This window comes from Heloderma suspectum, chromosome 3 (assembly GCF_057233095.1).
Source record: "Heloderma suspectum isolate Gila_16-S chromosome 3, 16-S_ref, whole genome shotgun sequence".
Lineage (NCBI taxonomy): Eukaryota > Metazoa > Chordata > Lepidosauria > Squamata > Helodermatidae > Heloderma > Heloderma suspectum.
In genome coordinates, this window is record NC_139460.1 from 35,831,337 (window position 1) to 35,859,122 (window position 27,786).

Here is a 27,786-nt window from a genome sequence, read left to right on the forward strand (position 1 = left end):
ACCCATGGGCTGTTTAAGGTTGTTTAACTGGGTTTACATGATATGATAAGCCACAGCAACCACCTGTCACGGCTTGAATATTTAAAAGGACAGCCAGTATGGTGGGCTGCAGTGATCGTGCAAACCCGCAGACTGCGTTCATTGACGATGTCTTCCTAAGCAACTACCAACATTTACTGGAGCGTAGGTTTTGTTGTCTAGGTTTGCAACCTCAGAAGTAACATAAGTCTTTAGATTGTTTTGAAAATACATTTAGGAATTAAATAATTTAAGAACCTCACTTGCAAATTCTGCTTATAAAAATAAATGTACATGCAACTTGAATATTAGACTTCATAATTTGTAAATACTGATGCTGAATTTAATTGACATTCTTATCAGGTCTATAGAAGTATAATGCATTTCTTTAAAGCTGGCTTTATTGGTTAAAGAGAGCTTCAGCTATTGGGCAGTATAGAAATGAAATGAAATTGAATGAATGAATGAATTGTGGTGAAAAGCTGGTGTATTACGTTTCAAGCCACATAACATAGCATGTTACAATGGCAAAGTTACTGTAACATAATATTTAACATTTTGTACAACTGAAGCCAAAGGAATGTATGCCCCATGGATACACAATTTGAACTGTCCTTTGGTTCCAAGGATTACTGTATTCTTCTGTTATGGTCCAATGTTATTCTCTTAGCTAGACTCGTGGTAGTGGGGGGGTGGAGTCATCAGGTGAAATAATAAGTCATTTCTTAAACATCGTACAGGAAGAATGTAACACATGTCTGAAATGATGGGAGTTGCAGTCCAACACAACTGGGGGGCACCAAGTTGGGAAAGGCTGACTTAGAGCTTTAAAGGCCAATTTTGTTGTTGTTCAGTCGTTCAGTCGTGTCCGACTCTTCGTGACCCCATGGACCATAGCACGCCAGGCCTTCCTGTCCTGTGCTCTCTCCCGGAGCGTGCTCAAGTTCATATTCATTGCATCGGTGATGCTATCTAGCCATCTCATCCTCTGCCGTCCCCTTCTTCTTCGATTAGACGGACCTGCTTGTCTCTGCTTCTTACTATGCTGTCTAGGTTTGCCATAGCTTTCCTCCCAAGGAGCAAGCGTCTTTTAATTCCATGGCTACAGTCACCGTCTGCGGTGATCTTGGAGCCCAAGAAAGTAAAATCTGTCACTGCTTCCATTTCTTCCCCTTCTATATGCCAGGAAGTGATGGGGCCAGATGCCATGATCTTAGTTTTTTTAATGTTCAGTTTCAAACCAGCTTTTGCACTCTCCTCTTTCACCCTCAACAAGAGGCTCTTTAGATCCTCTTCACTTTCTGCCATTAGGGTGGTATCGTCTGTATATCGGAGGTTGTTGATAATTCTCCCAGCAATCTTAATTCCGACCTCTGATTCATCCAACCCGGCATTTCTCATGATGTACTCTGCATATAAGTTAAATAAGCAGGGTGACAATATGCAGCCTTGTTGTACTCCTTTCCCAGTTTTGAACCACTCGGTTGTTCCATGTCTGGTTCTTACTGTTGCTTCTTGACCCTTGTACAGGTTTCTCAGGAGACAGGTAAGGTGGTCTGGTACTCCCATCACTTTAAGAATTTGCCAGAGTTTGTTGTGATCCACACAATCAAAGGCCAATACCAGCACTTAAAGTTGGGCCCGGAAGTGCCTGGAAATTCACTGGCAGCCAGTGCAGCTGGTACAATACAGGTGTCACATAATCTGCCTGCTTAGCACCTATCAGTTCAAATGGCTGCATTTTGTACTAGTTGAAGTTTCCAAGCCAACTTTAAAGGCAGCCCCATGTAGAGCCCTTTACAGTAATCCAGCCTTCATATTACTAGAGCATAGATAAGTGAATCTGTCCACTCTAGATAGGGTCACAGTTGCTGTGCATGCTTAAGTTCGTATGAAGTACTTCCAGTCACTGCCACCACCTGTGCTTCCCAGTTACTGCTAAGTCCAGGAGACTTTTCTCTAATGAGAAAAGGAGTCCAAGATGGGTGGGAGCTTTTAAAAAAGGAAATTCTCAAAGCACAATCACAAACAATTCCAACAAGAAGAAAGGGTGGAAGACAACAGAAGACGCCAATGTGGTTTCACATAAAGCTTAGAGATGATCTGAAAACAAAAAAGCACACATATAGGAAGTGGAAAGAAGGCCAAGCAACAAAGGAAGAATACAGGCAGGTAGCACAGAATTGCAGGGATGGCATCAGGAAGGCTAAAGCTGAAAAGGAGCTGAGGTTAGCGAGGGATGCTAAAAACAACAAAAAGGCTTTCTTCAGCTATGTGCATAGTAAAAGGCAGAGGAAAGAAATGGTTGTACAGCAATTAAATAAGGATGGCAAAATGATAACAGATGACAAAGAAAAGGCAGAGGTGCTCAACTCCTACATTGGCTCAGTCTTCTCCCAAAAGAGGGTATATGACCCCCCTGGCAAAGGCGAAGTACAGGCTGAAGGGGCAGGATTGCAGCTTGAGATTGATAGGTATATGGTCAAGGAACACCTCATTACTTTGAATGAGTTCAAATCTCCAGGGCCAGATGAACTGCATCCTAGAGTAATAAAGGAACTGGCAGAAGAACTCTCACAACCGCTGTCTATTCTCTTTGAGAAATCATGGAGGATGTGAAGTGCCAGATGACTGGAGGACAGCTAATGTTGTCTCTCTCTTCAAAAAGGGTAAAAAGGAGGAACCTGGGAACTACAGACCAGTCAGTCTGACATCAATCCCAGGGAAAATTCTGGAGCAGATGATAAAGGAATCCATCTGGAAGCACCTTGAAAACAATGCAGTGATTACTCGAAGCCAACATGGATTTGTCAAGAACCAATCCTGCCAGACGAATCTGATCTCATTTTTTGATCAAGTAACCTCCCTTGTGGACCGTGGGAATGTTGTGGACATCATATACCTCAACTTCAGCAAAGCTTTGACAAAGTCCCCCATGATATCCTGATGAGCAAACTAGCTCAAAGTAGGCTAGATGAAACAATGATCCGGTGGATCCACAGTTGGCTACAGAATCGGACTCAAAGGGTGCTTATCAATGGGACCTTCTCAAACTGGGGAGAGGTAACGAGTGGGGTACCGCAGGGCTCAGTCCTGGGCCCAGTGCTCTTCAACATTTTTATTAATGACTTGGAGGAGGAGGTGCAGGGAATGCTGATCAAATTTGCAGATAACACAAAATTGGGCGGGATAGCTAATACTTTGGAAGACAGAAACAAAATTCAAAGTGATCTGGATAGACTGGAGTGCTGGGCAGAAAACAACAGAATGACATTTAATAGGGATAAATGCCAAGTTCTGCACCTAGGAAAAAGAAACCAAATGCACAGTTACAAGATGGGGGATACGTGGCTCAACCACACTACAAGCGAGAAGGATCTTGGAATTGTTGTCGATCACAAGCTGAATATGAGCCAACAATGTGATGGGGCTGCAAAAAAGGCCAGTGCTCTTTTGGGCTGTATTAATAGAAGCACAGCTTCCAAATCCTGGGAAGTACTAGTTCCCCTCTACTCAGCCCTGGTTAGGCCTCATCTGGAGTACTGTGTCCAGTTCTAGGCATTGCACTTTAAGAAGGATGCAGACAAACTGGAGAGGGTTCAGAGGAGGGCAAGAAAGCTGATAAGGGTCCTGGAAACGAAGCCCCATGAAGTGAGACTGAAAGAACTGGGCATGTTTAGCCTTAAGAAGAGAAGACTGAGGGGAAATATGATAGCACTCTTCAAGTACTTGAAAGGTTGTCACAGAGAGGAAGGCCAGGATCTCTTCTCCATCATCCCAGAGTGCAGGACACGGAATAATGGGCTCAAGTTACAGGAAGCCAGATTCCAGCTGAACATCAGGAAAAACTTCCTGACTGTTAGAGCAATACAGCAATGGAATCAATTACCTAAGGAGGTGGTGGGCTCTCCCACACTGGAGGCGTTCAAGACGAGGCTGGACAGCCATCTGTCAGGGATGCTCTGACTTGGATTCCTGCATTGAGCAGGGGGTTGGACTCGATGGCCTTGTAGGCCCCTTCCAACCCTACTATTCTATGATTCTTTGACTTCCAAACAGTGTACTTCGTTCTTCAGGGGGAGGGCAATCCTTTCTAGGACTGACTGCAGATCTCCATCCAGAGTATTCAGTTTCCCTAACCACAGTACCTCCATCTTGTCTGAATTAAGTTTCAGCTTGTTTCCCCTCATCCATCCCCCCCCCAAATGAATTTATTTGCTAGTCCAAGCTCATTATATAGGCCATATAGCCCCATCTGTGTACAAATCTTCTCCTAACTGGAGATGTAGATGCTTTCATCAGTACCTTCCTGTGTCCTTAAAATAACCTAAAGTTGCTGAACAATTCTTAATTTCTTTCAGCAAAACAATGTTCTTATTAGCTGTAGTTCTATTTCTTAAGAGAGAAAGATCAGTTTTCCATTTCCTTTGAGGGCATGCTATGCTGCAGGTACCAGAGTACAAAACACTTGTGTTCTGTGTCAATTCTGAAGATTAACATATGTGCAATCGTTACTTTTTCCTTTAAAAAATGTGGAATCCGTGACAGAGAAAGAACAGTGCCTCCACGTCTGAATATTTTAAAGGTAAGCAGAGTGGATTGGTTTACAATATCAAGGAAAGGGCTGGTTTAAATGAAGTTTTCAACTATCTAATTCATATTTTCTGAACATGCACACATACTAGTAGGCTTCTATAATAATTAAAATATAACTGTTTACAACTAAATAGAGCTTCTATACTACCCAGGAGCATAATCCAACTGGACATGCAAGCCACATGCCTTTTTCACTAAGGAAGGGAAGCAATTTTGCTTGGCTTTCTCTCTACACATGTATTGACACCAACCAATGTTACTTAATTGAAAACTAATTTCCCAAAACTTTGTTCCAATAGCAAAGGCTGGTAGTTGCTGGGCAGCACAGTGTTTCTCCATGACATGTAATGCTGACGTTCATACTGTTTAAATGTTCATAATGTTCACAGTAATAAATACTGTATATGACCTATCATGGGAAAATATTAATCTTGTGACTTTGGCCAAGAAATATTTTGACCCTTGGTTCATATTTCACTTCAAACGTACTCAGTTTTTCTGTGGAGGGTTATAGATTCAGTTTCAAGGAATTATGAATATGGAATTTAATATGCTTTTATTACATTGAGATATCATTTTAAATCTTGTTATTTTAGGGAGCAATCCTATGGCTGCTAGTCAGTGGCTTGACAGCCATAGGATATGTGGGTTTCCAGGAACTTTCCCCCCTTGCACTCTGCCTGCTAAGCAGCGCAGAATGGCCCCGAGCTCCACACTCGGAAGAGGAGTGCAGAGCGGCCAAAACGGGGTGTTCCGTGGGGTGGTCCGGGGCCAGGAAGGCGGAAATGCCAGTACGACACATCCTATGTGTCATCCGGCAGCCTCCTCCCCCGCTCCACCTTCCTGTGGCTAGGTAGCCAAAATTGGCTGTCTAGCCAGAAATGCAGGGCAAGAGACGCTCGGAGGGAGCGATTCCCTCCGTGTTTCTCTTGCCCTGCATTGGATAGGCAGTCGCCTCTGAGTTCGGAGGCGGCTGCCTATCCCCATAGGATTGCGCCCTAAAGGGGGCATTTAAAATAATGGGAAAAACATGGATTTTCAAAGTTGGACTAATTTTTTAAAATCTACTCCAATGGGAAAGCAGGAACGTGTATGCCCTTTACATCTGACATGGAATGCAAGTAATTTTTACCTGGCAGGGTAAGTTGCCTAAGTTTTGTTATGTTTTGTATTTTGCTTATATACTTGGGTTTTGAAAAAAATATTTCTCAAATATTCATAAACAGGCTTGATCATAACATAAAAATAATGTCCTTTAATGAATCCACTATTGGAGACGTCAGTCTGGCCTGTTGTGGCTAGGGATGGCGGAGAATTTCTCCCCGAATCTTCGGGAGGCCGAGCGCCGAGGCATTCGGCCCCCCGCAAGTGTTGGGGAAATTCTCCGCCGGCCCCCCGCCCCCCCCCCAGGATGGGACTTACCTTCAGCGAATGTCCCTCTCAGCAGCGGGTCCCGGCGGCGGTTCAGCGGGGGCGGGGGCGGCGGCCGGTCTCCCGACCAGCTGCCGCCGCCGCCATTACAAAATAAAAAGTAAGTAAAAAAACACACACACACACATGTGATAGGCTACGTGACGATTTACGTAGCCTATCACGGCTATTTTTCCAAAGTCAGCCGTGATAGGCTACGTAAATCGTCACGTAGCCTATCACGGGTGACTTTGGGGGGAAAAAAAAAAGCGCATATGCAAATGGCGGCGGCCCATGGGCACCGCCATTTGCGTTTCTTATTTTGGCACGTCTACTCTACGTAAAGATTTACGTAGACTACGGCGAAAATAAGGGCACGCTATTTGCGTTGCCCTTATTTTCGCCGTAGTCTACGTAAATCTTTACGTAGACTAGATGTGCCAAAATAAGGAACGCAAATGGCGGCGCCCATGGGCCGCCGCCATTTGCGTACGCGCTTCTTTTTTTCCCCCAAAGTCACCCGTGATAGGCTACGTGACGATTAATGTAGCCTATCATGGCTGACTTTGAATATTTAGCCGTGATAGGCTACGTTAATCGTTACGTAGCCTATCACGGGTTTTGTTTTGTTTTTTCACTTTTTGTTTCGCGGCCGGGGAGACAGGGCGCCTCCCCCCGGCCTGAATTTCGGCCGGGCGAGGCGGGGCGCCTTCTCCCCCCAGCCTGAATTTCGGCCGGGCGAGGCAGGACGCCTCCCCCCCCTCGCCTGAACTTCGGGGGGAGAAGCGAAGCGCCTCCCCCCCACCGCGAAGCCAAGATGTGAAAAGGTGAGTGACTTTCGTACATCCCTAGTTGTGGCTGTTTATATATGTGGAAGTATTTTGCTATAAGAAAAAGAACATCAGTCACCTAAACTAGTTCTTTTATCTAATTCTTAACATACCATCTCACAGTCAGCAAGTCTAACAAAATATTGCTGGGGAGGTATTACCATATATATCAGTGCAAATTGCATTTTGTACACAATCCTGCCTAAGATGTGTGAAGCACAACATGTATTCTGTTTAGGAAGGAGAATTTAATGGATTTTGTTCATTGCTTCTTGCTCGTAGTCTGTTATGTTCAGTACTTTCATTTGACTTACTCTTGGATATTGCAGTTATCTCCTCTTAGTCTAAATTGTATGTACAGCTAATTCTTTTTCTTTCTTTTGTCAACAGTCTCATTACAAGATATCAACATGAAAAAAGCATTCAAAAGTTCTACAATACAGGACCAGCAGGTGGTTTCAAAGAGCAGCATTCCCAATCCTGTGGCTGATATTTATAATCGGAGTGACAAACCTCCTCCATTGAATATTCTTACTTCATATAGGTACAGTAACTTGAAATGGACAAATTGTCCTGCTCTTTTCACCTTTGTAGGACATGAGCTTTTTCTTCTTACTCTTGTATACGGTAATGATGCAAAATAAAACTAATAACACGGTGCTGTCAGGTTGAATGTAAATATGCTAATACATTCAGAGCTTCAGAGTTGTTGGCATTTGAATGATAACCATAAATGGTAGGGTGACTTCATATGCTTGGCTGAAGTAATATTCAAATAGTATTTGTAGGTGAGTTCCCATTCATGGGAGGCTTATTTCATCGCAGCTCAGAGCCAAACTAGATAGCATGTGAGAGTTCCATGACCTGGAGTTCCAAGGTCTTTTTCTGGTTCCAAAAGCAGCGGTGCAGGCCTAATTTGGATCAGGACCATGGTGTGGAGGGAGGGGGTTAACCTCTCCCCCCCCCCCCACACACACACACAGTTTCCCTAATGCAAATGTCTCATTCTGTACCCCCCGTCCTGCCCCCGCGGAAAACATATGGGCACTGTATGTTTTCAGAAACAAGAAGATAGCTGCACCACACTTAGAAAACCTCTTTATCAAGGGTACTTTTAAACTCTTTGATATAAACTGCTTGGATTCAGTCACAGAACACCCATGTCATGTCTAGTTTGGTCCTCATTTTCTAGTGTTGCACAGTGATTACTGATGATTTGATAGTTGATTATAGCAATTTTATACATTCAGGTTATTGTGTGCATAGGTTTCTTGTCCAGATACATTATTTTCTTCAGAGCTTGGTGTTATATGCATATAATCATTAATCAAAGACTAGTCCTAGGCTAGTTCAGTTGGCTTTTATAAGGCTACCTTGGAGTACATATGAAATGGACAGTATGAGTCAGACTACTGGTCCATCTAGCCCAGTATTGTCTACTCTGACTGGCAGCAGCTCTGCAGGTTCAAAGGATCTCCCTGCTAGCTAAGATCCTTTTGACTGGAGTTTACACATACATACAGGGCGTGAATCTGGGTCCTTCTGCTTGCAAAGGTAGCACTGTGCTATCACCCCTCTCAGAGTAAATAAGATTTTATGTGTCATTAATTTTATATAAAATCTATATATTTTATATTAAGCATGCTGATTGGAACATGAGAGATGCTTGCACATTTTTAAGCATTGTTCTAACATTAGTTCCTCTCATGTCAATCTGCTTGAAAGACCCACCTGCACCTGTTCTCCCCCAGACGACATGTTTGCACAAGCTAGTGCAGTTTGCAGTTTGTCCTGAGTGGAGGTGCCAGTTGAGTGCTGCACTTCTGAGTTTGATTGAGGAAAGCAACTGCTGCATTAAATGGCCTGTGACGATCTCAGTTATCTGAACAAGTGCCATGAGGAGCTTTGAGTCTGCTCATAAGTAAACACTCCTGTGTCCCATACAAAGCAGCAGGCTTGGGTGCTTGTTCATGATCAGATGGCAAGGCTCTAACTTGCTGATTGAAACAGAGCTCTTGCCAAATAGTTCTGCTCCAGTACTATCTGGGAATAGGTTTGCTGGTAGGTTTGAGCCATTAGATTGGAGCCATTCCTGCTTGGTGAGTAAGTATCCTAGCTGTGTTAAACCAGCCCTGTTTTCCCAATATTTGTTCCATTTTATTCACAGAGATGATAAAAAAGATGGATTAAAGTTCTATACTGATCCGTCTTATTTCTTTGACCTCTGGAAAGAGAAAATGTTACAAGATACAGAAGACAAAAGAAAAGAAAAGAGACGACAAAAGGTAAATACAGACAGGCTTTTGAATGTATACACATAGTTTACCACAGGGGTAGGGAACTTTATGGACCCGTGGGCACATTTGGCAATTTGAGAAATGGTCCTCGGCACCACCATAAAATGGGAGCATGGGAGCCATGGCTAGTCACAAAGGACAAGTAACCTGCCCAAAAGACTGAGTAAAAGCCAGATGTGAGGTCTGAGCCCTAACACATGAAACAACTCCTTTGAATCCATAGCTGGTAAGAAAATGTGGTAACCTTTAAATAAATAAATAATAAAAGTGAGCGGGGCGGGGCAGCTTGGGGGCACCAGGAGAAATATCTGTGGGTACACTGATGCCTATAGGCACCACATTGCCTATCCCTGATCTACCGGCTACATTTTGGGTTAAAGAATTATCATTATTAAGAGCTTTATTTAAAATTGTTTATATTGTTTTATTTTTTTTGTGTTAAGATTTTTAGACTGTTTTTATCATGTTTGTAATGCTGGTGTATTTTTTTTGAATTGTTGTAAACAACTCAGAAGTTCGGCCATGGGACGGTATAGAAATGAAATAAATAATAATAATTTAAATATTCTTCCCAACATAGGAGTGGCTGTAAAAGCAAGACTATTCCGTATTGCAAGCTGTTCTTTTACCCTTTAATTTTAAATAAGTGTATTAGGAGGCACATATTTCTTTAAACAAGAATTTTATAGGTACCTGCTAATAAGACATTGGTAAAATCTAGGGATGTACGAAAGTCACTTACCTTTTCGCAGCTTGGATTCGCGGTGGGGGGGAGGCGCTCCGTCCCTCCCCCCAGAATTCTCCCTGGGCCGGCTCTGCTCCATGGCAGCTCAGTGGAGCCACCGGCCAGGGCCATCCGCAGCCGGAGTTCCAGCCACGGACAGGCTGCTGTGGATGCAAATGGCAGCCGCCATTTGTGTCCTGCAAACCTGCCGTGATAGGCTACGTAAGTATTTATGTAGCCTATCATGGCAAGCCCCCCCCCCAAAACAGCGTACGCAAATGGCGGCGGCTATGGCGGCCGCCATTTCCGTTCCCTATTTTTAGCCATTTTAGCCTACGTAAATGTTTACGTAGGTTATTACAGTGAAAAAAAGGGAACGCAAATAGCATAGTGGGTGCCATTTGCATTCCCCCCCCCCGTTTTAGCCTATGTAAATATTTATGTAGGCTATTACAGCAAAAAAAAAAGGAACGCAAATAGCGCCCACTACGCTATTTGCGTTCCCCTTTTTTTCGCCATAATAGGCTATGTAAATATTTACGTAGGCTAAAACGGCTAAAAATAAGGAACACAAATGGCGGCTCCCATAGCCACTGCCATTTGCGTACACTGTGGGTTTTTTTTGGCTTGCCGTGATAGGCTACGTAAATACTTACGTAGCCTATCACGGCCTCCGCAGGGACGCAAAAGGCGTCCCTGCGTTAGCCGTGATAGGCTACGTAAGTATTTACGTAGCCTATCACGGCTGTGATGAAGAAGTGAATGCCCTGCGGCCGCCATTCTCAAGTCAGCGCGGACGGCAGCAGGTAAGTGCTCCATTTCGCGCGCCTTTCGTGGGTTGGGGGGGCAGGGGTTCATTCCGCAATGGATTTCAGGGGATCTCACCGAGATCCGTATCACCTAGTTTCAAAAAAATAAATACCTCTTTGGAAAATAGCTGGAATCATTATAAAATTGTTTCATGGTGTTTTTTTAGCTTTAGATGGTTTTCAGCAGATTGTTTCCATGTAAATGGACATTGAAGAATTATTCCTCTTATTCTGAGAATGTACTGAGCTGCTTTTATAGGCATGTTTGAGTGAAGACTCAGCACAGCTATGACATGGATGAACGTATATAATTGTCAGGAGTGCCCTAGCGGCCTCTTTCAGTACACTCCAATAGCCATCTCAAGACACAGATGAAAGGATTCTTTTCAAGGCTTTAATCCTTTTACAACTTAATGACTCTTTCAGATGCTAATCACCAGCGACTAAGCAATGAACAGCAGAGTAGCCTATGCTCTGGGTAGGCATTTGGTCCCCATTTGAAGGAGAATCACTTGAAGACCCTGAACTTATGGGCTAGGGAGAGATCCTCCCTCTTTCCCTTGGGTCCATGGGAGGCGGCCGTTGCTTGCACACCAAATGGGCGCTACACCTCCTTTCCGCGCCCTCCATCGCTCGTCGCTCCCTGTATCTGTGTCGAGCGTCTAGCAGGCCCCCCTCCTGCACTTTCTCACTGCCAGGATCACTATCTATCTCAGGAATGCCGGCAGGAGGGATCTCTGCCAGCTGCTGTGCCTGTGAGGGATGAGCTGGCTCCTCTCCCACGGATTGCTGATCCTCTTCAGAATCAGAACTGCTCGGGGGTTCTGTCGGCTCAGTTTCCACCCTGACAATAATGTACCAGTTTTAGGAATGATGATGTTTGCTGTCTTAATATGTGAGTGCATATAAATTAAATTCATGCAGGATGGTCACCTGAATTCCCCTTATTCTGATCATATATAGTTGCCATAAATGTAAGGCATTTATTTGTTTTATAGAAAATTTCTTGAAGTATGTAGTGTGTGAGCAGAGTCACACTGGTGTTTCTATAAGTAAATAGGAACAGAATATAATGGAGTAGAGATGTGAACGCCTGGAAAACCCCCAGAAAAAATCAGAAAAAAACCTTTTTTTTCCCTGGGGACTCAAGTATTTATATAGTGTTATGAACTTGAGCACACTCTGGGAGAGAGCAGAGGACAGGAAGGCCTGGCGTGCTATGGTCCATGGGGTCGCGAAGAGTCGGACATGACTTAACGACTGAACAACAACTAAATTTATATAGTGTTACCCAGCCTTTACTCCCCCCCCCCAAAAATGATTTCTAAAAACTATGTAATAAGAACACTTTTATAGAAAAACTAGAAATGTAAAACGTCTGGAAATAATGAAGCCATAGGAGAAAATATTTTTTTAATCCTCTCTGTAAGATTCCCAGCATAGTTCGTTCTTTCATTTCTTATTAAAAATATTGATCTAAAGTATATTTTACTGATAGGTATTTATGCTCAGTTTCCCAACATGTGATTAGAGTCACCACTGACGTTGGTGTTACATCTCAACATTACACTGATGTAAATGTTACATCTCTATGAAAGAGTCTCTATTGCTTTCATGGACTGGAACGACACTAGACTTTTATTTTTATATTTAAATATTTATAACCCACCTTTCTGGATCAAGTCCACCCAGGATTGTGGATCCAGAAGTCCTGGTGAAAGAGAAGCACCACATATTCTGGCCCACTGATAGGGAGTCCTGGAAGATTATGTGCTTTTTCTGCAGGGGACTGAACCATTGTCATGGTGGTAAGGCAACGCAAGAGTTGTATGGCGAAGAGAGATGCAGTAGCTGTGGGAAAGAGGGATTTGGTGAGGATATATGAGAAAAGTGGGGGTGGGAGGGTAATATGGCAGGTGTGCTAACTGTGCATTTTTGGTTTTTGAACTTGTGAAACACTAATCTTTAATGTTGATTATATTGGCTAGAACTGTTGGGGTTTTTAATTGAATGAAGCAGTAAACTACTATAATGTACTTTATCCTGCATCTGTGATCGGATAATCTTAAACAGACATGCCAATTGCTATCAGTGCGAACCTGGGCTATCTTTCTGGAGGTGTGGCCTGTGCAATCAAATACAGCGACTGGCATTTCAAAGTTTGCAAGAAAAAAAAAAAAAGGATGTTTGGGATATGAGCAAAAGCACTGCAAAGATGTGCCTCCAACCACCAATACACACAGGCAGGATACATTGATCATTGAGATTATTGCAAATGTTTTAACTGGATTGTTTAAAGCAGGTTTTGCAAACCATAAAATAACCCGCAATTATATTGTGGAAAAACAGTAATATTTAACATTAGGTGTATGTTTGCTATATATATTAAAGCACAGCAGCTATTTGTCAGATAAATAACCTTCTATGAGATCTTTACTGTATGCTTTCATATTAATTTTGCTTGGCTCACCTGCATACCTATTTTCATACTCTTAATAGCATTTAACTTGCTCTTTCCTTCTTTGTCTCTCTCCTTTGCATGCTTCCTCTCTTTCTATAACATTAGGAGCAAAAGCGTATAGATGGCACAACTCGTGAGGTGAAAAAGGTTAGAAAAGCAAGGAACAGGCGCCAGGAGTGGAATATGATGGCATATGACAAAGAGCTTAGACCAGACAACAGGTTATCTCAGAATCTATACCATGGAGCATCATCCGAGGGATCTCTGTCCCCTGATACTAGGTCTGTTTACAGCAAGACTTTTTGTTGTGTTGTACATTCAGATATTCTTCTTATCCTTAAATTTATTACAGATTAAGAGTGCAGCTGATTAAGAGTGCAATGGCAGAACTACAGCAAAATATTCCAAGAATGTTTTAAAGTATATTTTCTAATGTACTTAAAAGACCCATGTGACTTAAATCTGTCACTTGTGAAAACTGCTATACATCTGCTTTGTATGTTCGTTGACTGTGTTTCTTTTCTAGTTTGAAATATTGTACTGCTATATAGACAGTTTAGTACATGTGTTTTCCTTGGTTAAATGATCCCAGATCATTTTAAGATTCAGCCTTTTTAGAGAGATTCAGAACTCTTTATGGAGCTTAAGAAGCATTGGTTCTTAAGATGCAAGGAGAGATACCGTTTTGCTGTTGGTAGACTGTTGTGAGTAGTTAACTCCTTTTTATCAGTGTTGAACTTATTTTCAAACAAGAGCTGTAGAATCAGAAGCATTGTTTTTGTTTTAAAATGGTTTTGAACAACAAAAAAGTCTTCCAGATGTGCACAACAATCCTTGCCATTGGCATTATCTTCCCTCTGTTTTCTGCTCCCTTTGAGCTAAATGGGAGGTCTGTGTGTGGACTGTGGAGGTCTGTGTGTAGAGAGAAAGCAGAATTCTCAAGTTGATTGATTGGCCAAGAGATTTTTTTCATATTTGTTCTGCAACTTAATTGGAAGAAAGGAACAAACACAACAAATAGTGCAGCCTAGCATTACTTCACAGTTCCACTAACATCTGTTATGTCTTGCTTATGCCTTCTTGTAATAATTGTAAAACCCAGGCCATTGAAGGGGAAAAAAGTGATTGCAGGAAGGCTCAATGAGCTGACTACCATGGAAGCCAAGTTTTAAAGTGAATTACTACTGTCTAGTATTTCTAGAGTTTTTATTCAGGATGTTTTGTCTGCACTCAGAAAAGATTCTCCAACTATGCAATGTAACTTTTTTCCCTTGGTAAAATGGTTCTCTGATTTGTAAGCAGGTAGTATTTCTGAAAATACTGATTATAAGTAACCCTTGTCAATTACTCGCATAGGAAGTACTGCTTCTCTGCAACTGAGCGAGATATATTTCTCCACCACCACCCTGTCAACTCTGTTAACTAATTCACTTTTCCCAGTCTTTTAGGCCCACTGTCTTCCTTTGACTGACTTTTCCCCCCCTTTTTTTTGCAGCATGCGAAGTATGCCTCACTCTGCTCTAAATATATTGTAATTAAGAGTATTATTATAAAGGCAACTGTTGCATTAAAACATGCACACACCAATTCAGGCCTTGTTATAATTTTAGTGCACAGCGTAAGCATGTTAAACAAATATTGATTAGCTATCATTTCCATATCATGTAACTATTGGAATTTGACATTCTGTTTCCAAACTGTGGAATTCTATTTACAATTCATTTATACTGTGCCCATTGTGATTCAGAGAGAGAAACACAAGCTGAATCCAAGCCGGCACCAGCAGATTAATGTGAGGAAAGTAAGAACGAGAAGAGAAGAGTGGGAAAGAAGGAAAATGGGCATTGAGTTCATAAGTGACATAAAGAAACAAGAGCAGGCAGGAAGCACAAAAGAGTCCAGGATGCCCAAAGGGTTTGTCATTTTGTTTTACTCAAAGCTCTGGGGCTCTGTTGCTTGCTTGGCTTCCCATCTGAATAAGATGATGAGCACCAATTTTACTGACACCCTTTTTAACCAAGTGACAATATGGCACAATTTGTCTTACTAATGCAGCTTTTTGCAGCTCAGAGATGCAAAGAGATCGTCCATTGTCCTTAACTGACATGCGCTAAAGCATGTGCAGCTTTATAAGTTCTATGTTCAGCTAATAGTTCTCTTTCTCTGCTTCTTTAATCCAATTACTTGTTCACAGAAAACAAGCAATCTCTAAAAGATTGAAGTCTTGGAGTTGGTTTGTTTTTGATAAAACATAATATATTTGTCTCAGTCTGTCATTTTGCTTTCACCTTTTGCTTTTATTGTAAATGTTGCTGCTTACCATTTCCCTCATAGAACTAATATCACTTTGTATGTAAGACAATACATACCCTGCGGTTTTAAGATTTCATGTATTAGGAAAATCAATCAATTTGAAAATTCAGATTCTGTGAATGTGAGCTGCGTTTAGTGGCTACATTAATAATTACAATATTGGATCCACTAACACAAAAAAACTGGAAAGTTTTAAATGGGAAGTCTCTCATCAAGACAGAGTGGAACTAATACATTTCATTCACATCTCCCTCTTTTTTCCCATTTGTATTTTAGATCCCATGCCTCAGATGTTACCAATTACTCATATCCGGTTACTCCAAATCATTCCCATCATCAGCCAGTGATGCCTTTATATGGAGCAGGAGATGTTCCTCAGTACATGCTTGCAAGCCAGGGCCATGAACATGAATACATGCCACCTTCTACAACAGTGCGGCATGCTACCTTGAACAGACCTCAGCAACCACCTCCACCCCCACCCCAAGCCTTAGATGGACCCCTTGGCACTGTAGCACTGACACCAGCAGATTATGGGTAAGACTCTTGTTTTCTTATTATTTGTTTAAGGTTGCAGTCCTATGCATCTTCTGGGGGAAAGGTCTGGAAGTTTTTGGACTTTTTTCTGTCTATTCATAGAATTGTGCCCTAAACACTTTTACCCTGCTCTTTGACCAAAAAGGCTCCCAGAATGGCTTACATAAGATGAATAACGAGTCAGTCCCTGTTCTCAGGTTTACAGTCTAAAAGACACAACACAAAAGAAAAGAGGGATGAGGATAGGGATGTCGGAGAAATCCACAATGGATTCAAATGAGTTTGGATTTCTATAAATCGACCTGCAGATTCCACAGCAGACCAGCTTTTCCAAGTCACGAGGTTTCTGTGGACTTGTGGCCTTTTTAAAAAAAAAACATTTGCAGGGGATTCGCACTTGCCCTAATGTGCGAATCCCCTGGAACAAAATTCAAGTGGAACAAAATTCTCATACATCCCTAAAAGAATTCGATTCCAGCAATGAACAGATGATGGAACGAAAGACGCCTGATAGATGGAATGGACTTAACAAAATCCACACATCCTTAGATGGGGAGAGAAGAGGAGATCTTAACCATGGTTGATGTTCACAGGTTTTAGTGGTAGATATAAGTGTTGAATAATTAGATTGCTACTGTACTTGAGGTTCACGTACTTAAATAAAACATCCCAGCAAAGTAAGTAAGGAGGGGTTACTGCTTTCCAGTGATACCTTCTTAGTATACAAATTGATGTGGGAAAAGGTAATGTTGACATTCAAACTGGGAAATGTGTGTAACTTGTCCCAAAGGTGTTTTTTTGTATATAACTGAATGATTGAGAGGTGACAAGAAAAGTCTTGAGGTATACAACTAAGTGCTCTAGCATATCCTGCAAAAAATTCAGAGTTGCCAGAAAAGTGGAGAAAGGCAGTGTGATGTAACCCAGTATTTTTAATGCCTTTAAATTCAAAACCAAATGGAGCGTATATTAATGGATGGGCACTGCAGATCTGCTAGCCTGTACTTCAGTTAACAACTATTGTGTTCTATTTTGTGTATAGGATGCTTGCAGCTCAGATGGTGGATTATTACAATCCTTCAGGACCCCCGCCGCCTCCCCCTCCACCCATGATTCCTTCTGCACAGACCGCTTTTGTTAGTCCTCTCCAAATCCCTGTGCTACCTTCCCATCCTGGACTAGTGACTGGATCTATATATTCTGCTGCTGTTCATCCTCCTTCTACTGGGCTTGTTGTTACAGCTCCCCCTCCTCCAGGCCCGCCTCCTCCCCCTCCAGGCCCTCCTGCTGCAGGATCCTCTCTCTCCTCCTCTCCGATGCATGTTCCTGCAGTGGCTGAGGCAAAACGTCATGAGCCCACACCCATCAGTGATGCTCGAAGTGATCTTCTGGCTGCTATTCGGATGGGTAAGGGCATCCTGTGGATTCTCAGGCCTGGAATGCGGTCTTAACCTTCCTAGTGTGGGGGGTTTTCTGTACCTAAGTACAATCCACATCATTAATTTGTAAGTAGAGTATTTCAGATTGAAAGCTAGGTAAGGCTTTCCAATCACTGTAGTTGGATGCATAGCTTTTGGTTCTCCTAACATATGGTAATGAGCTACAGTGTGGGATTTGACCTTGTGAAAGAACTCAACATGTTGGTTCTTAGACCACTAGGTAAATGCTAGCCTATAAAAATAAAATCCACCTTGCCATTCTGTGGTGCAACCTAGAAACAGAGCATAAGTTAGATCCTTTCAGAAGTCCAGATCCATGTGGGTCTCATAATGGCAAAAAACCCCCAAAAAACTGGAGGGTGTGAGGCATTCATATGAATTCAGCACTATTTCATCAGCTGATAAATGGTTGCTTTTAGATACTACAGTTCCTCCTCAGGAAAGAGTATGTTCATTTTTAAATTCAGTACATCTCAGGAGTAGTAGACTGGTTATCCTTCTGGAAATAAATGTGTTTTATTCGCCTATAGTAGAACGTTATCTGAAACACTTTATTTCTCCAAACATATCTCTCAGACTGCTCCAGTGCAAATTGCAGTCATGTGTGGGGATAATTCCTGTTGGGACTGGTTTGGGCAAAGGATGAAAGTCCCCCTCTCCCCATGCCACAGTTGCAATCATGCTCACTACCTCCCCCCAGCTACTTTTTAAAATCTCGCACATCACAGCTATCCATGTGACAAATGTTGCATCGAGTTTGACTCCCATGTTGTTGTAATGCTATAGAGATGTTTTGAGAACGCTATTTCTGCTACTTAGTGTCCTACAGCTTTTTAATTAAATCAGGAAGTTCATTTTTAAAGGATATAACTGTTCACAGGATCTGTTTCAAGTCCCTTAGTATGTGCATGTGTCTTTCAAGGCACTCACTGCCATTTCTTCACTTTTAAGGAGAGCTAATCCAAAACTGAACTCGGTGAGATCCAAACCCACTCACCCCATTCTAGTTGAAATTATAAGCACAGATAGTTATTTTTAAATCTTTCCCATGTTAATGTCTTACATATAGCCAGAAGGGCATTGAAGAGTTGGAGGTGAGGTTTTCTCATCTAAAAAATCCAAAACTGGCACCTGGCATCTTGTGTGTGTGTACAGATATAGATATATATATACACTTACATACACATATATATACACACACACATACATACATACATATAAAGAGAGTGTGTGTGGGAAACACAAGAGACTGATGGAGGTGCTTATGTAAACTATTAATAGTAAGCACTTAACACATAAAAGTAGTTGACTCTATTCACCTGGGCAGCTAATGGTCTGCTTACACAATCCGTTGTCCTATATGTACTACAGCAGATGAAAGGAAGTTCATAGCCTCTGGTAATGTGAGAAGTATCTGAGTTGCCACTTTTCTCTTGGGGAAAGACACCCCCCCTTTTTTTTTTTAAATGACTGATTTCCCTGATGAATGAAGTCTGCACTTATATTGAAATGTACAGTGGCCTGTGAATAAGCCAGGACAATCAACAAGGGGATATGGCTGAACGCTTGGAATTTCATATCCATTGACTGTGTGTATATATTAAGACAACAGCCTGAGAATTCTAATTGTGTAAAAACAATTATTTTCATTAACTTTTGAGGCCTTTAAAAAAAGAAAAATCATGCCCTTAAAAGTTATGATAACCCATCTCTTTACTTACTTCAGGAATCCAGTTGAAAAAAGTACAAGAGCAGCGTGAACAGGAAGCTAAGCGTGAGCCAGTTGGAAATGATGTGGCCACAATTCTTTCTAGGCGCATTGCTGTGGAGTATAGTGATTCGGATGATGATTCAGAATGTGATGAAAACGACTGGTCAGACTGAGAGCTGGAGAACACAGTACCAAAGCATTGTATGCATTTAAGGAAATCATTGATGATGTGTAAGCTCTAATGTATGACAGAACAAGTAAATTGATGACATTCAAGATTTAGCAAATTTTGGGCATAATATGCTTATGCGGATCCAAAAACCTATTTAATTTTCAGTATTTACTACATAATGCAAAAGTGCCATTGAATGTAGCAAATCGTGTTCTGACCCAAGAGAAGGCAGTAGTTTTTCTTGACCATGAACACGTGTAACCTTTTAGATGGCTTGAACATTATAAACAATTTCCCTTGATACTTTGAAACTAGTACAGTTGTTAGATCTTGGAGGTTAATTGTACTGCATCGCAGAGCAATATCCTCAGGTTATACTTCTACATTTTTGGCCAACCTTCACTAAAATGCATAAAATTGGCAACAACTAATGTCTCTTGGTTTTTTTAAAGTCCTATTCTGTCTTGCCTGTATGTTGTGAGTGATTTTTTATCATCATAACTACACTTTAAAATATTCAGGACCTTGGAGCTATATAGATAGTATCTATGAAGATACTGAGTGACATCAGTTTAAATATTAGAATGCTGAATTTTCTGCTGCTCTTTTTTTAATCTGATTTTTTTTCGTTTTCATAATTTTGTAAAATCTGATTTACGTCAGGCACACCGAAGCCCATGGTTACATGAATGTTATAACTGAGTTAATTATTTCTGGTGCTGGCATCCAAATACATCTTCAAACTGTTTAAACTCAGATTGATAATATAGATAATTCTGTTACCTCTTATGTATTATTTACAATGCTGCGTATCGTACTTGTGGATAGAGATGGAATGCCTTTGGTCATTTTAAGGGTGCATTTGTGTTGTGATATATTATGGCACGCTCCTTTTAAAAGTTGCACTTACAATCTACATTTTCTGTGTAGCTTATGCCATATTTCATTTTAAAAGGCCATTTTCATACTTTCAGTTACTTTGAAGTTACTCAGAAAAACTGCATAGGTCTGGCTGTATAAGAGGTGACAGAACATGTACTTTTTGTTTTTGAACAAGAAGCAGTGTCCTTTGTTCATATTCTCTTTGAACCCTCATTTCTTCAGTTCCTTGGCACTTCCAAGTGAAAGGCCTCTGAATTTTATTTTATTTTGTGGTCCAAACAGGACTGCTATTCATCTTGTCTTATGTACTGCATGATCAGCTATGCAATGGCTATTGCTGTTAAATGTGACTTTGATACAGAGAATTGTCCCCACATTTGTCCATAGAAATGAGTGACGAAAAAAGTCTCATACCAGCCTTCCCAAGACATTTTACTGCCCTAAGCAAGATTTATTTCTCTCCTTTCACCATCTCCTCTACTCTGACTAAAATACTATCATATAAAGTAGATCATAATGAAATACAGTTCTAAAATGACCTATTATTAAATTAGATCTAACATACAAAATGAAATGTAAATGCCTTTTCTGCACAAGGAGCACTCAGTCAGAGACACAGAACAGGAATATCCTTTTATAGTTCTCATTTTAAGATACAAACAGTTTGGCATTTATTAATAACAACCATGGACCTTGTGCTGATTACAAGCTAGCAGAAGGATCAAAACAATTTGAGTCAGGCCAAACTAGCACCAGGCTCCAAAATCTTTTTTCAGTATTAAGACTCTATCCTAGAATATGTGATACAAGAGTGTACCTGAGCAGATGCAGAGTGCCTTTCCCTCATTACTGAGTAAACGTAGAGAATCTTGAGAATTAGCATCACTTACTCACCCTTCTTCCTTTGTAAGCAATTAAACACTGGAGAAAAGGGTCCCCTGAAGGGCCTGGGAACCTTAAGTTGATCTGACCACAATAATATTTTGTATTTCATACACATGTGATGTGTACTTTGCTTGCAGTGGGAGAACATATACATCCAGTGCAGAGACTGGACAGGAAGAATGAAAAACATTTCATATGCACATATTCAGGGCCAACTCCAGGTTTTTATGGGCCCTTGGGCAACTCAGTATCAGTGGCATGCCTTTAGCACAGCTCCCTACTCCTCCTGTACTTGTTTATATCCTTCAAGTTACTAGATTAAATCACTGAGGCTTCAATCCAAACACACTTGGAAGCAAGCTCCATATTGAACATAGTGGCATTTCTGAGTAAATATGCATAGGATTGCATTGCACAGATCTGAGTACAGAAGTTGTGTTTTACCAAACGCTGATTTGTGCAAATGTTTACGTGTTACTCATAAGTTTTCATAAATAAGAACTAAAAAGCTTTGTTCTACTGTGGACTGGATATGAAGCTCTATTCCTACTTTTGCACTATGCCCACTCTTCCTTCTCCTCTTTGATGTCCTTCTGATATTCCTTCCCTTGGCTCTCCTATACCCACACTGAGACAGTCCTGTACACTTTTTCCTCCCCTACCCACATGCTCTGGCAATCCTTCTTGCCATCCCTGTCTCTTCCCTCTTTCCCATCATTCCTGTCTCTTCTCACAAAGTCATAAGGGAAGAGTTTCAATAGATATAAAAAAATCCCTCCCCCTGTGTAATCTGTACATAGAGAAATACAAAATGTTTTGATATCTGTGAAGCAGAGTAGCAGCAAAGACCAGAGTTGTGCTCTTCTTAACTTGGGTCTGCCTTGACATGGAATTGTTTTTATTATTTTTTTGAAAAACACAGTGGAGGGCAGAAAAAGAGAAACTAAAGCCAAATTTCAGATACTATATATGGGAAGATACTTTACACATGCATATGTTGAAATAAATTCGTATGTAATGGTGAGCAATGGCTGGAACAAATTCCCTGAATCTTACACAAAACTTTGATAGTGTTGTATGCTAGTGTGGTCAGTGTTGGTTTTGGAGCAGGGAGGCCTGAGATAAATTCTGTTTACCCATGAAGCTTACTATGGAGGAGTTTGGGAAAATCATACTTCTCAGCCTCTCCTACCTCCTAGGGTGGTTGGAAAGTGGAAAATTGGATGGACATCCTTATATACTACCCTTCCCTCCTTAAAGGTAGGATGGGATGCAATAAATAAAACAATCATTTCTGAAATCCTTTGCCCTAAAAACTGCAGGGCTGATGTGGGTAGGGAACTCTTTCTGTGTCTTTAGTCTAATTCAGGGGCAAGTTGTGCTTGTTAGTAGAGAATGGAAAGGCATACTATATATGCTCAGAGATAATCCATTATTGTTTCACACATTTTGAACAGTTCCATGCGGCTAGTTACAAAATCTGTTATGGAAATGTTGAGGAATGCCCCAAATACAGAAGCTTTAAAAAAGTATACAGCTTCTTGATTTATTAACTTAAAATACCTCCCAAATTATGCATCTGCTTGGAATTTCCTCTAGGACATACTACAGGTTACACACAGTTGTGTGTATTGAAGCCTAACAGTTCTTTGTTTTTGTTTTCCAAAATGGAAGCTCCATTCAGCTGCAATTTTGAGGAGCAGAGTGCATGACGCCTTTACCTGGCAGTCTTTTTTTTTGCTCAAAGTCACATTCTTCTGAGCTGCTTTTCCCCTACAAGGTTCTAGAAGTGAAATTATCTTCGTAAGCACACATCTGGAAGTCTGCGGGAGGGGAAAACACATGGCGGATTTTGAGCAGAAAAACAGCTAGTGGGGAATAGGCTAAGCACATGAGTGTGCGCACATATGCACACACTCACTTGTTTACATAAAAACACAGCCTCCCAAAGCTGCTCGGCTCCCTTACATGCATTTTGTGTATAATGTGTAGTTTTCTTCTCCTCAATCATAAGAAGCTTAGAGCTCTTACATTTTGTGTGAAGTAGATTTTTAAGCCAGAGAGTTGTCTTGGTAGCGTCAAACAAATTCATAGGTCAGTAAAATACTATGCCACTCCCCACTGCACTTGTAATTTGCAATGCAAAATCAAAGGAAACACACAAGAAATATTTAGTAAAAAGGCCCCATTTCCCCTTCTGTACACTTTGTGCATCTGATGAAGTGGGTTCTAGCCTGCAAAAATTTATCTCATGATAAATCTTTTGGCCTTTAGGTGCCACAGGATTCTTGTGTTGGGTTGGGTGTGTTTTCTGTAACAGGCTACTGCTCTGGGAGAGCTAACATGAATAACCTATTATCCTGGCGGCTACCTACTGAGTGCCTAGTTGACTGTGGGCAGGAGATTGATAGGAAGCTGTTGCCTGATTAAGTAAGAGAAATGGTGTTCAGCCTGCAAAAGTAACGTTTCCTTTTTAACTGCAGTGCTTAGACAAGTAAAAACAATGGCACCTCAGCCCCTGCATGCTGTGCAAAACTTCGATGCTAAGCAGCAAGCACTGCTCTTTCTGCTGATCTTTACTCAGATTGTTTCTCTGTCTCCTTTCCTTCCAAGGCACTGCTAAAGAGCTAATGAACAAGGCTTTCTTTGCAATGCCAGCATCTTAGAACTTAAGAGGCCAATGACTGTGCCCTCCCTGGCCTCAAAATGTGTTGCCCCTCAGGCCCCCCCTAATTTCACTGCACCCCCTAATTTTTTTTTTACAAACAAGTAATTAAACAGTTAACAATTTTGTCATTAAAAGGCCTGCACACCAGATGAACTGCCCCCCTACTTCCTCCTCCCCCCGAACTTTTAGGCTGGCTACAGGCCCGGTGCCCATAATTAGCCTCTTAGGCTGGCCCTGCTTTTACCACTAAATGGGATCATTATTTGCTGTAAATTTATGCAGGTTTTAAAGCTACGATTGTCCATTGGGCAATTCTTAGCTCTAATGCTGAAATTTAGTTACTTTTCCACTTTGCCCAACAAGTTCTTTTTATGTCAGAAACTTGAATTATCTAACTTAAAGAATTGGACCACATCAAAGGTTACCAACTTGTGCATTTTGTATCTTTATTGTAATGGGCAGTATAATAGCAAATACTGCTTTTCCTCAATTGATTCCCATTAAGAGTTTGAAGCTTGCTGTATTAAGTAGCACCATCATAAACCAAATCCAACTCTTTATGAAGATCTTGAGATCACTCAACACCTTATAGATCTGAACTCAAGATTTTGCCTTAAACTATGGGGATAAACTGCTCTTGGCTTGCATGTGGAATTGAAGGGAGTCATATGCATGTACTATACAGAAAAGGATGTGGACCTTCATTAGCATCGAGGATGGCTGGTCCCTCATCTGCACAGTTGTGAATTCTACTGCATTCTCAGAATTCCACAGTGCTGAACTCTAAAAGGCGGAAGGGGGTCATCGGTGAATCCAGTTCATCTGATCTCTGCTCCTGGTCAGTGTGCTGGACTCTGAATACAAATTGGATTTGGCAGTGCTTCCTCTATTCTATACAGTGGTATTGGGATGTCATTTATTGCATGATGGTTTAGTCCTCCATCATGATGTTAGTGTCGATCAGAAGGATCTAGTTCTACATGTTCCTTTGGTTGAACAAATGTAATCTTGCAAGGCTATTAGTGTCAGACTGTGACATGGCTTTCTCTAAAGTTTTTTTTAAAATGTGTTGGAAGTGAAAAAAATCTGACTTCATGGTTTCTTCCATTATGAGATATATTATGAATATATTTTAGGAGCACAGAAACAGATTGTTTCACAGAATATTTGTATTTTGAATTAATTCTAAACTAAATAAGTGATTTGTAGTTAGTAAGATTTCATAGTTAGGTGATCAAGATTTTTTTCTAAAACTGAAGTATTTTCTCATCTCTTTTCAGTATTTTATCAATAAAAATGAAAATTAAGATTAGTGAGCTAAATTTACACTTTAGGTAATATTATCTTGTTTGCATATCTTATTCTGAGTTATGTAAAAGTAATAGGTATGAATAAAGCTTATGTTTGAACTTTTGTTTTCATATTCTAACAGGTTTCTCTCGGTTTCATTTGATTCTAGCTAATGGAAACACATGTTATGAGATATTATTTATTTATTTATTTATTTCTATGCCGCCCAATAGCTGAAGCTCTCTGGGCGGTTCACAAAAACTAAAACCAAACAACACACAATAAAACCATTTAAAATATATAGAACATTAAAACCACAATATAACAATACAACCACAATAAAACCTAGCAGCAGTACAGGAGTTTAAAATACAGATTTAAAACAGCAAAGATAAAAATTTAGAAAGCTAAAATGCCTGGGAAAATAAAAAGGTCTTCACCTGGCGCCGAAAGGAGTACAATGTAGGCGCCAGGCGAACCTCACTAGGGAGCTCATTCCAGAGCCGGGGTGCCACAACAGAAAAAGCCCTCCTCCTAGTAGCCACCCACCTCACTTCCTTTGGCAGGGGCTCACGGAGAAGGGCTGCTGCTGATGATCTTAAGGTCCGGGCAGGCACATATGGGAGGAGGCGATCCTTCAGGTAACCTGGCCCCAAGCCGTTAAGGGCTTTGAATGTTAACATCAGCACTTTGAATCGGGCCCGGAAATGGACCGGCAGCCAGTGCAGCTGGAAAAGTACTGGCGTAATATGAGCTCGCAGGCCAGTCCCTGTTAACAATCTTGCTGCCCTATTTTGGACCAGCTGAAGTTTCCGGACCGTTTTCAAAGGCAGCCCCACGTATAACGCATTGCAGTAATCCAGACGAGAAGTTATCAGAGCATGGATAACTGTAGCTAGGCTATCTCTGTCCAGATAAGGGCGTAGTTGGTATACCAGCCTAAGCTGATAAAAAGTGCTCCGTGCCACTGAGTTCACCTGTGCCTCAAGTGACAGTTCTGGATCCAAGAGCACCCCCAAACTACGAACCTGATCCTTTAGGGGGAGTGCAACCCCCTCCAGAACAGGTTGATTATCACCTAGCCGGGCAGACGAACCACCCACTAACAGTACCTCCGTCTTGTCTGGATTGAGTTTCAGTTTATTGGCCCTCATCCAGTCCATTACCGTGCCCAGGCACTGGTTCAGAACAGCCACTGCCTCACCTGGTTTTGATGAGAAAGAGAGGTAGAGCTGGGTGTCATCCGCATATTGATGGCACCTCAGCCCACACCTCCGGATAACCTCCCCCAGCGGTTTCATGTAGATGTTAAACAGCATGGGGGATAGAATAGAGCCCTGTGGAACCCCATGGCACAATTGCCATGGCACAGAGCAATAATCCCCCAGCACCACCTTCTGGAATCGGCCATCCAAGTAGGAGCGGAACCACTGTAGTGCAGTGCCTCCAACTCCCAACCCAGACAACCTATCCAGAAGGATACCATGGTTGATGGTATCGAAAGCCGCTGAGAGGTCCAGGAGAATCAACAGGGTCGCACTCCCCCTGTCCCTCTCCCGGCAGAGGTCATCCCACAGGGCGACCAAGGCAGTTTCCGTTCCAAAACCAGGCCTGAAACCCGATTGAAATGGATCTAGATAATCCGTTTCATTCAAGAGTGCCTGGAGCTGTCCTACAACCACCCGCTCAAGCACCTTGCCCAGGAAGGGGATGTTGGCCACTGGCCTATAATTGTTAACATCCTCTGGGTCCAGGTTAGGCTTTTTCAGGAGTGGTCTAATTACTGCCTCTTTTAAAGTGGCAGGCACCACTCCCTCTCTCAAGGAGGAATTTACAACCTCCTGGACCCAGCCGGACAACCCCTCCTTGTTTGATTTAATAAGCCATGAAGGGCAAGGGTCAAGCACACAAGTGGTCGATTGGACTTGGCCAAGCACCTTGTCTGCATCCTCAGGCCTCAGTAACTGAAACTCATCCAATAAAACTGGACCAGACGGTGCTCTGAACGCCTCTACCAATGGAACTGCATTAATCGTGGTGTCCAATTCATGACGAATCTGAGCGACTTTATCCTCAAAGTGCCGCGCAAACCCGTCACAGCGTGCTATCGAGGGTTCCACCGTCTCTCTCCCTGGCCCAGAATGTAACAGGCCGCGAACCACTCGGAAAAGCTCCACCGGGCGACACTGAGAAGATGCAATGCTGGTGGAAAAGAACTGCCTCTTTGCCACCCTCACCGCCACAGAGTAGGCTCGATAGTGGGCTCTTACCTGTGTTCGGTCAGACTCAGCACAAGTTTTCCTCCACCTGCGTTCTAGCCGTCTCCCCTCTTGCTTCATTGCCCTCAGCTCAGGTGTATACCAAGGAGCTGGCCGGGCTCTGCTCAGAGGGAGAGGGCGCTTGGGTGCGATCGTGTCAACCGCCCGAGTCATCTCTGCATTCCACAGAGCGACCTGGGCTTCAACAGGAGCACCAGCCATACCAGCAGGAAAATCCCCCAGAGCCCTCTGGAATCCATCGGAATCCATTAATCTCTGGGGGCGGACCATTTTAATAGGTCCCCCACCCTTGCAGAGGGGAAAGGCCGCCAGAAGTCTAAACCTCAGCAGGAAGTGATCTGACCATGACAAAGGGACAGATGTTAATTCCTCTACTTTCAGATCACCATCCTCCTGCCCAGTCGAGAAAACCAGATCAAGCGTGTGTCCTTTTATATGCGTTGGGCCAATGACATGTTGGGACAG

General features: G+C 42.0%; 1 protein-coding gene across 4 annotated transcripts in view; it reads left to right on the top strand.

The window, feature by feature from the left end:
• The window catches only part of WASF3 (WASP family member 3), a 64,374-nt gene extending 42,267 nt beyond the window's left edge, over positions 1-22,107 (top strand). For 3 of the 4 annotated variants that reach the window (XM_084842925.1, XM_084842924.1, XM_084842926.1), the window contains 6 exons: positions 7,245-7,398; positions 9,022-9,139; positions 13,251-13,426; positions 15,735-15,995; positions 17,038-17,402; positions 19,161-19,742. In XM_084842925.1, the coding sequence (XP_084699051.1) occupies positions 7,245-7,398; positions 9,022-9,139; positions 13,251-13,426; positions 15,735-15,995; positions 17,038-17,402; positions 19,161-19,318 (1,232 nt within the window). In that variant the 3' untranslated portion in view covers positions 19,319-19,742. Of the gene's footprint in view, positions 1-7,244; positions 7,399-9,021; positions 9,140-13,250; positions 13,427-14,892; positions 15,060-15,734; positions 15,996-17,037; positions 17,403-19,160 lie in introns of all 4 variants that reach the window. The other variant, XM_084842927.1, reaches the window with a different exon arrangement.
• Positions 22,108-27,786: the final 5,679 nt, after the last annotated feature.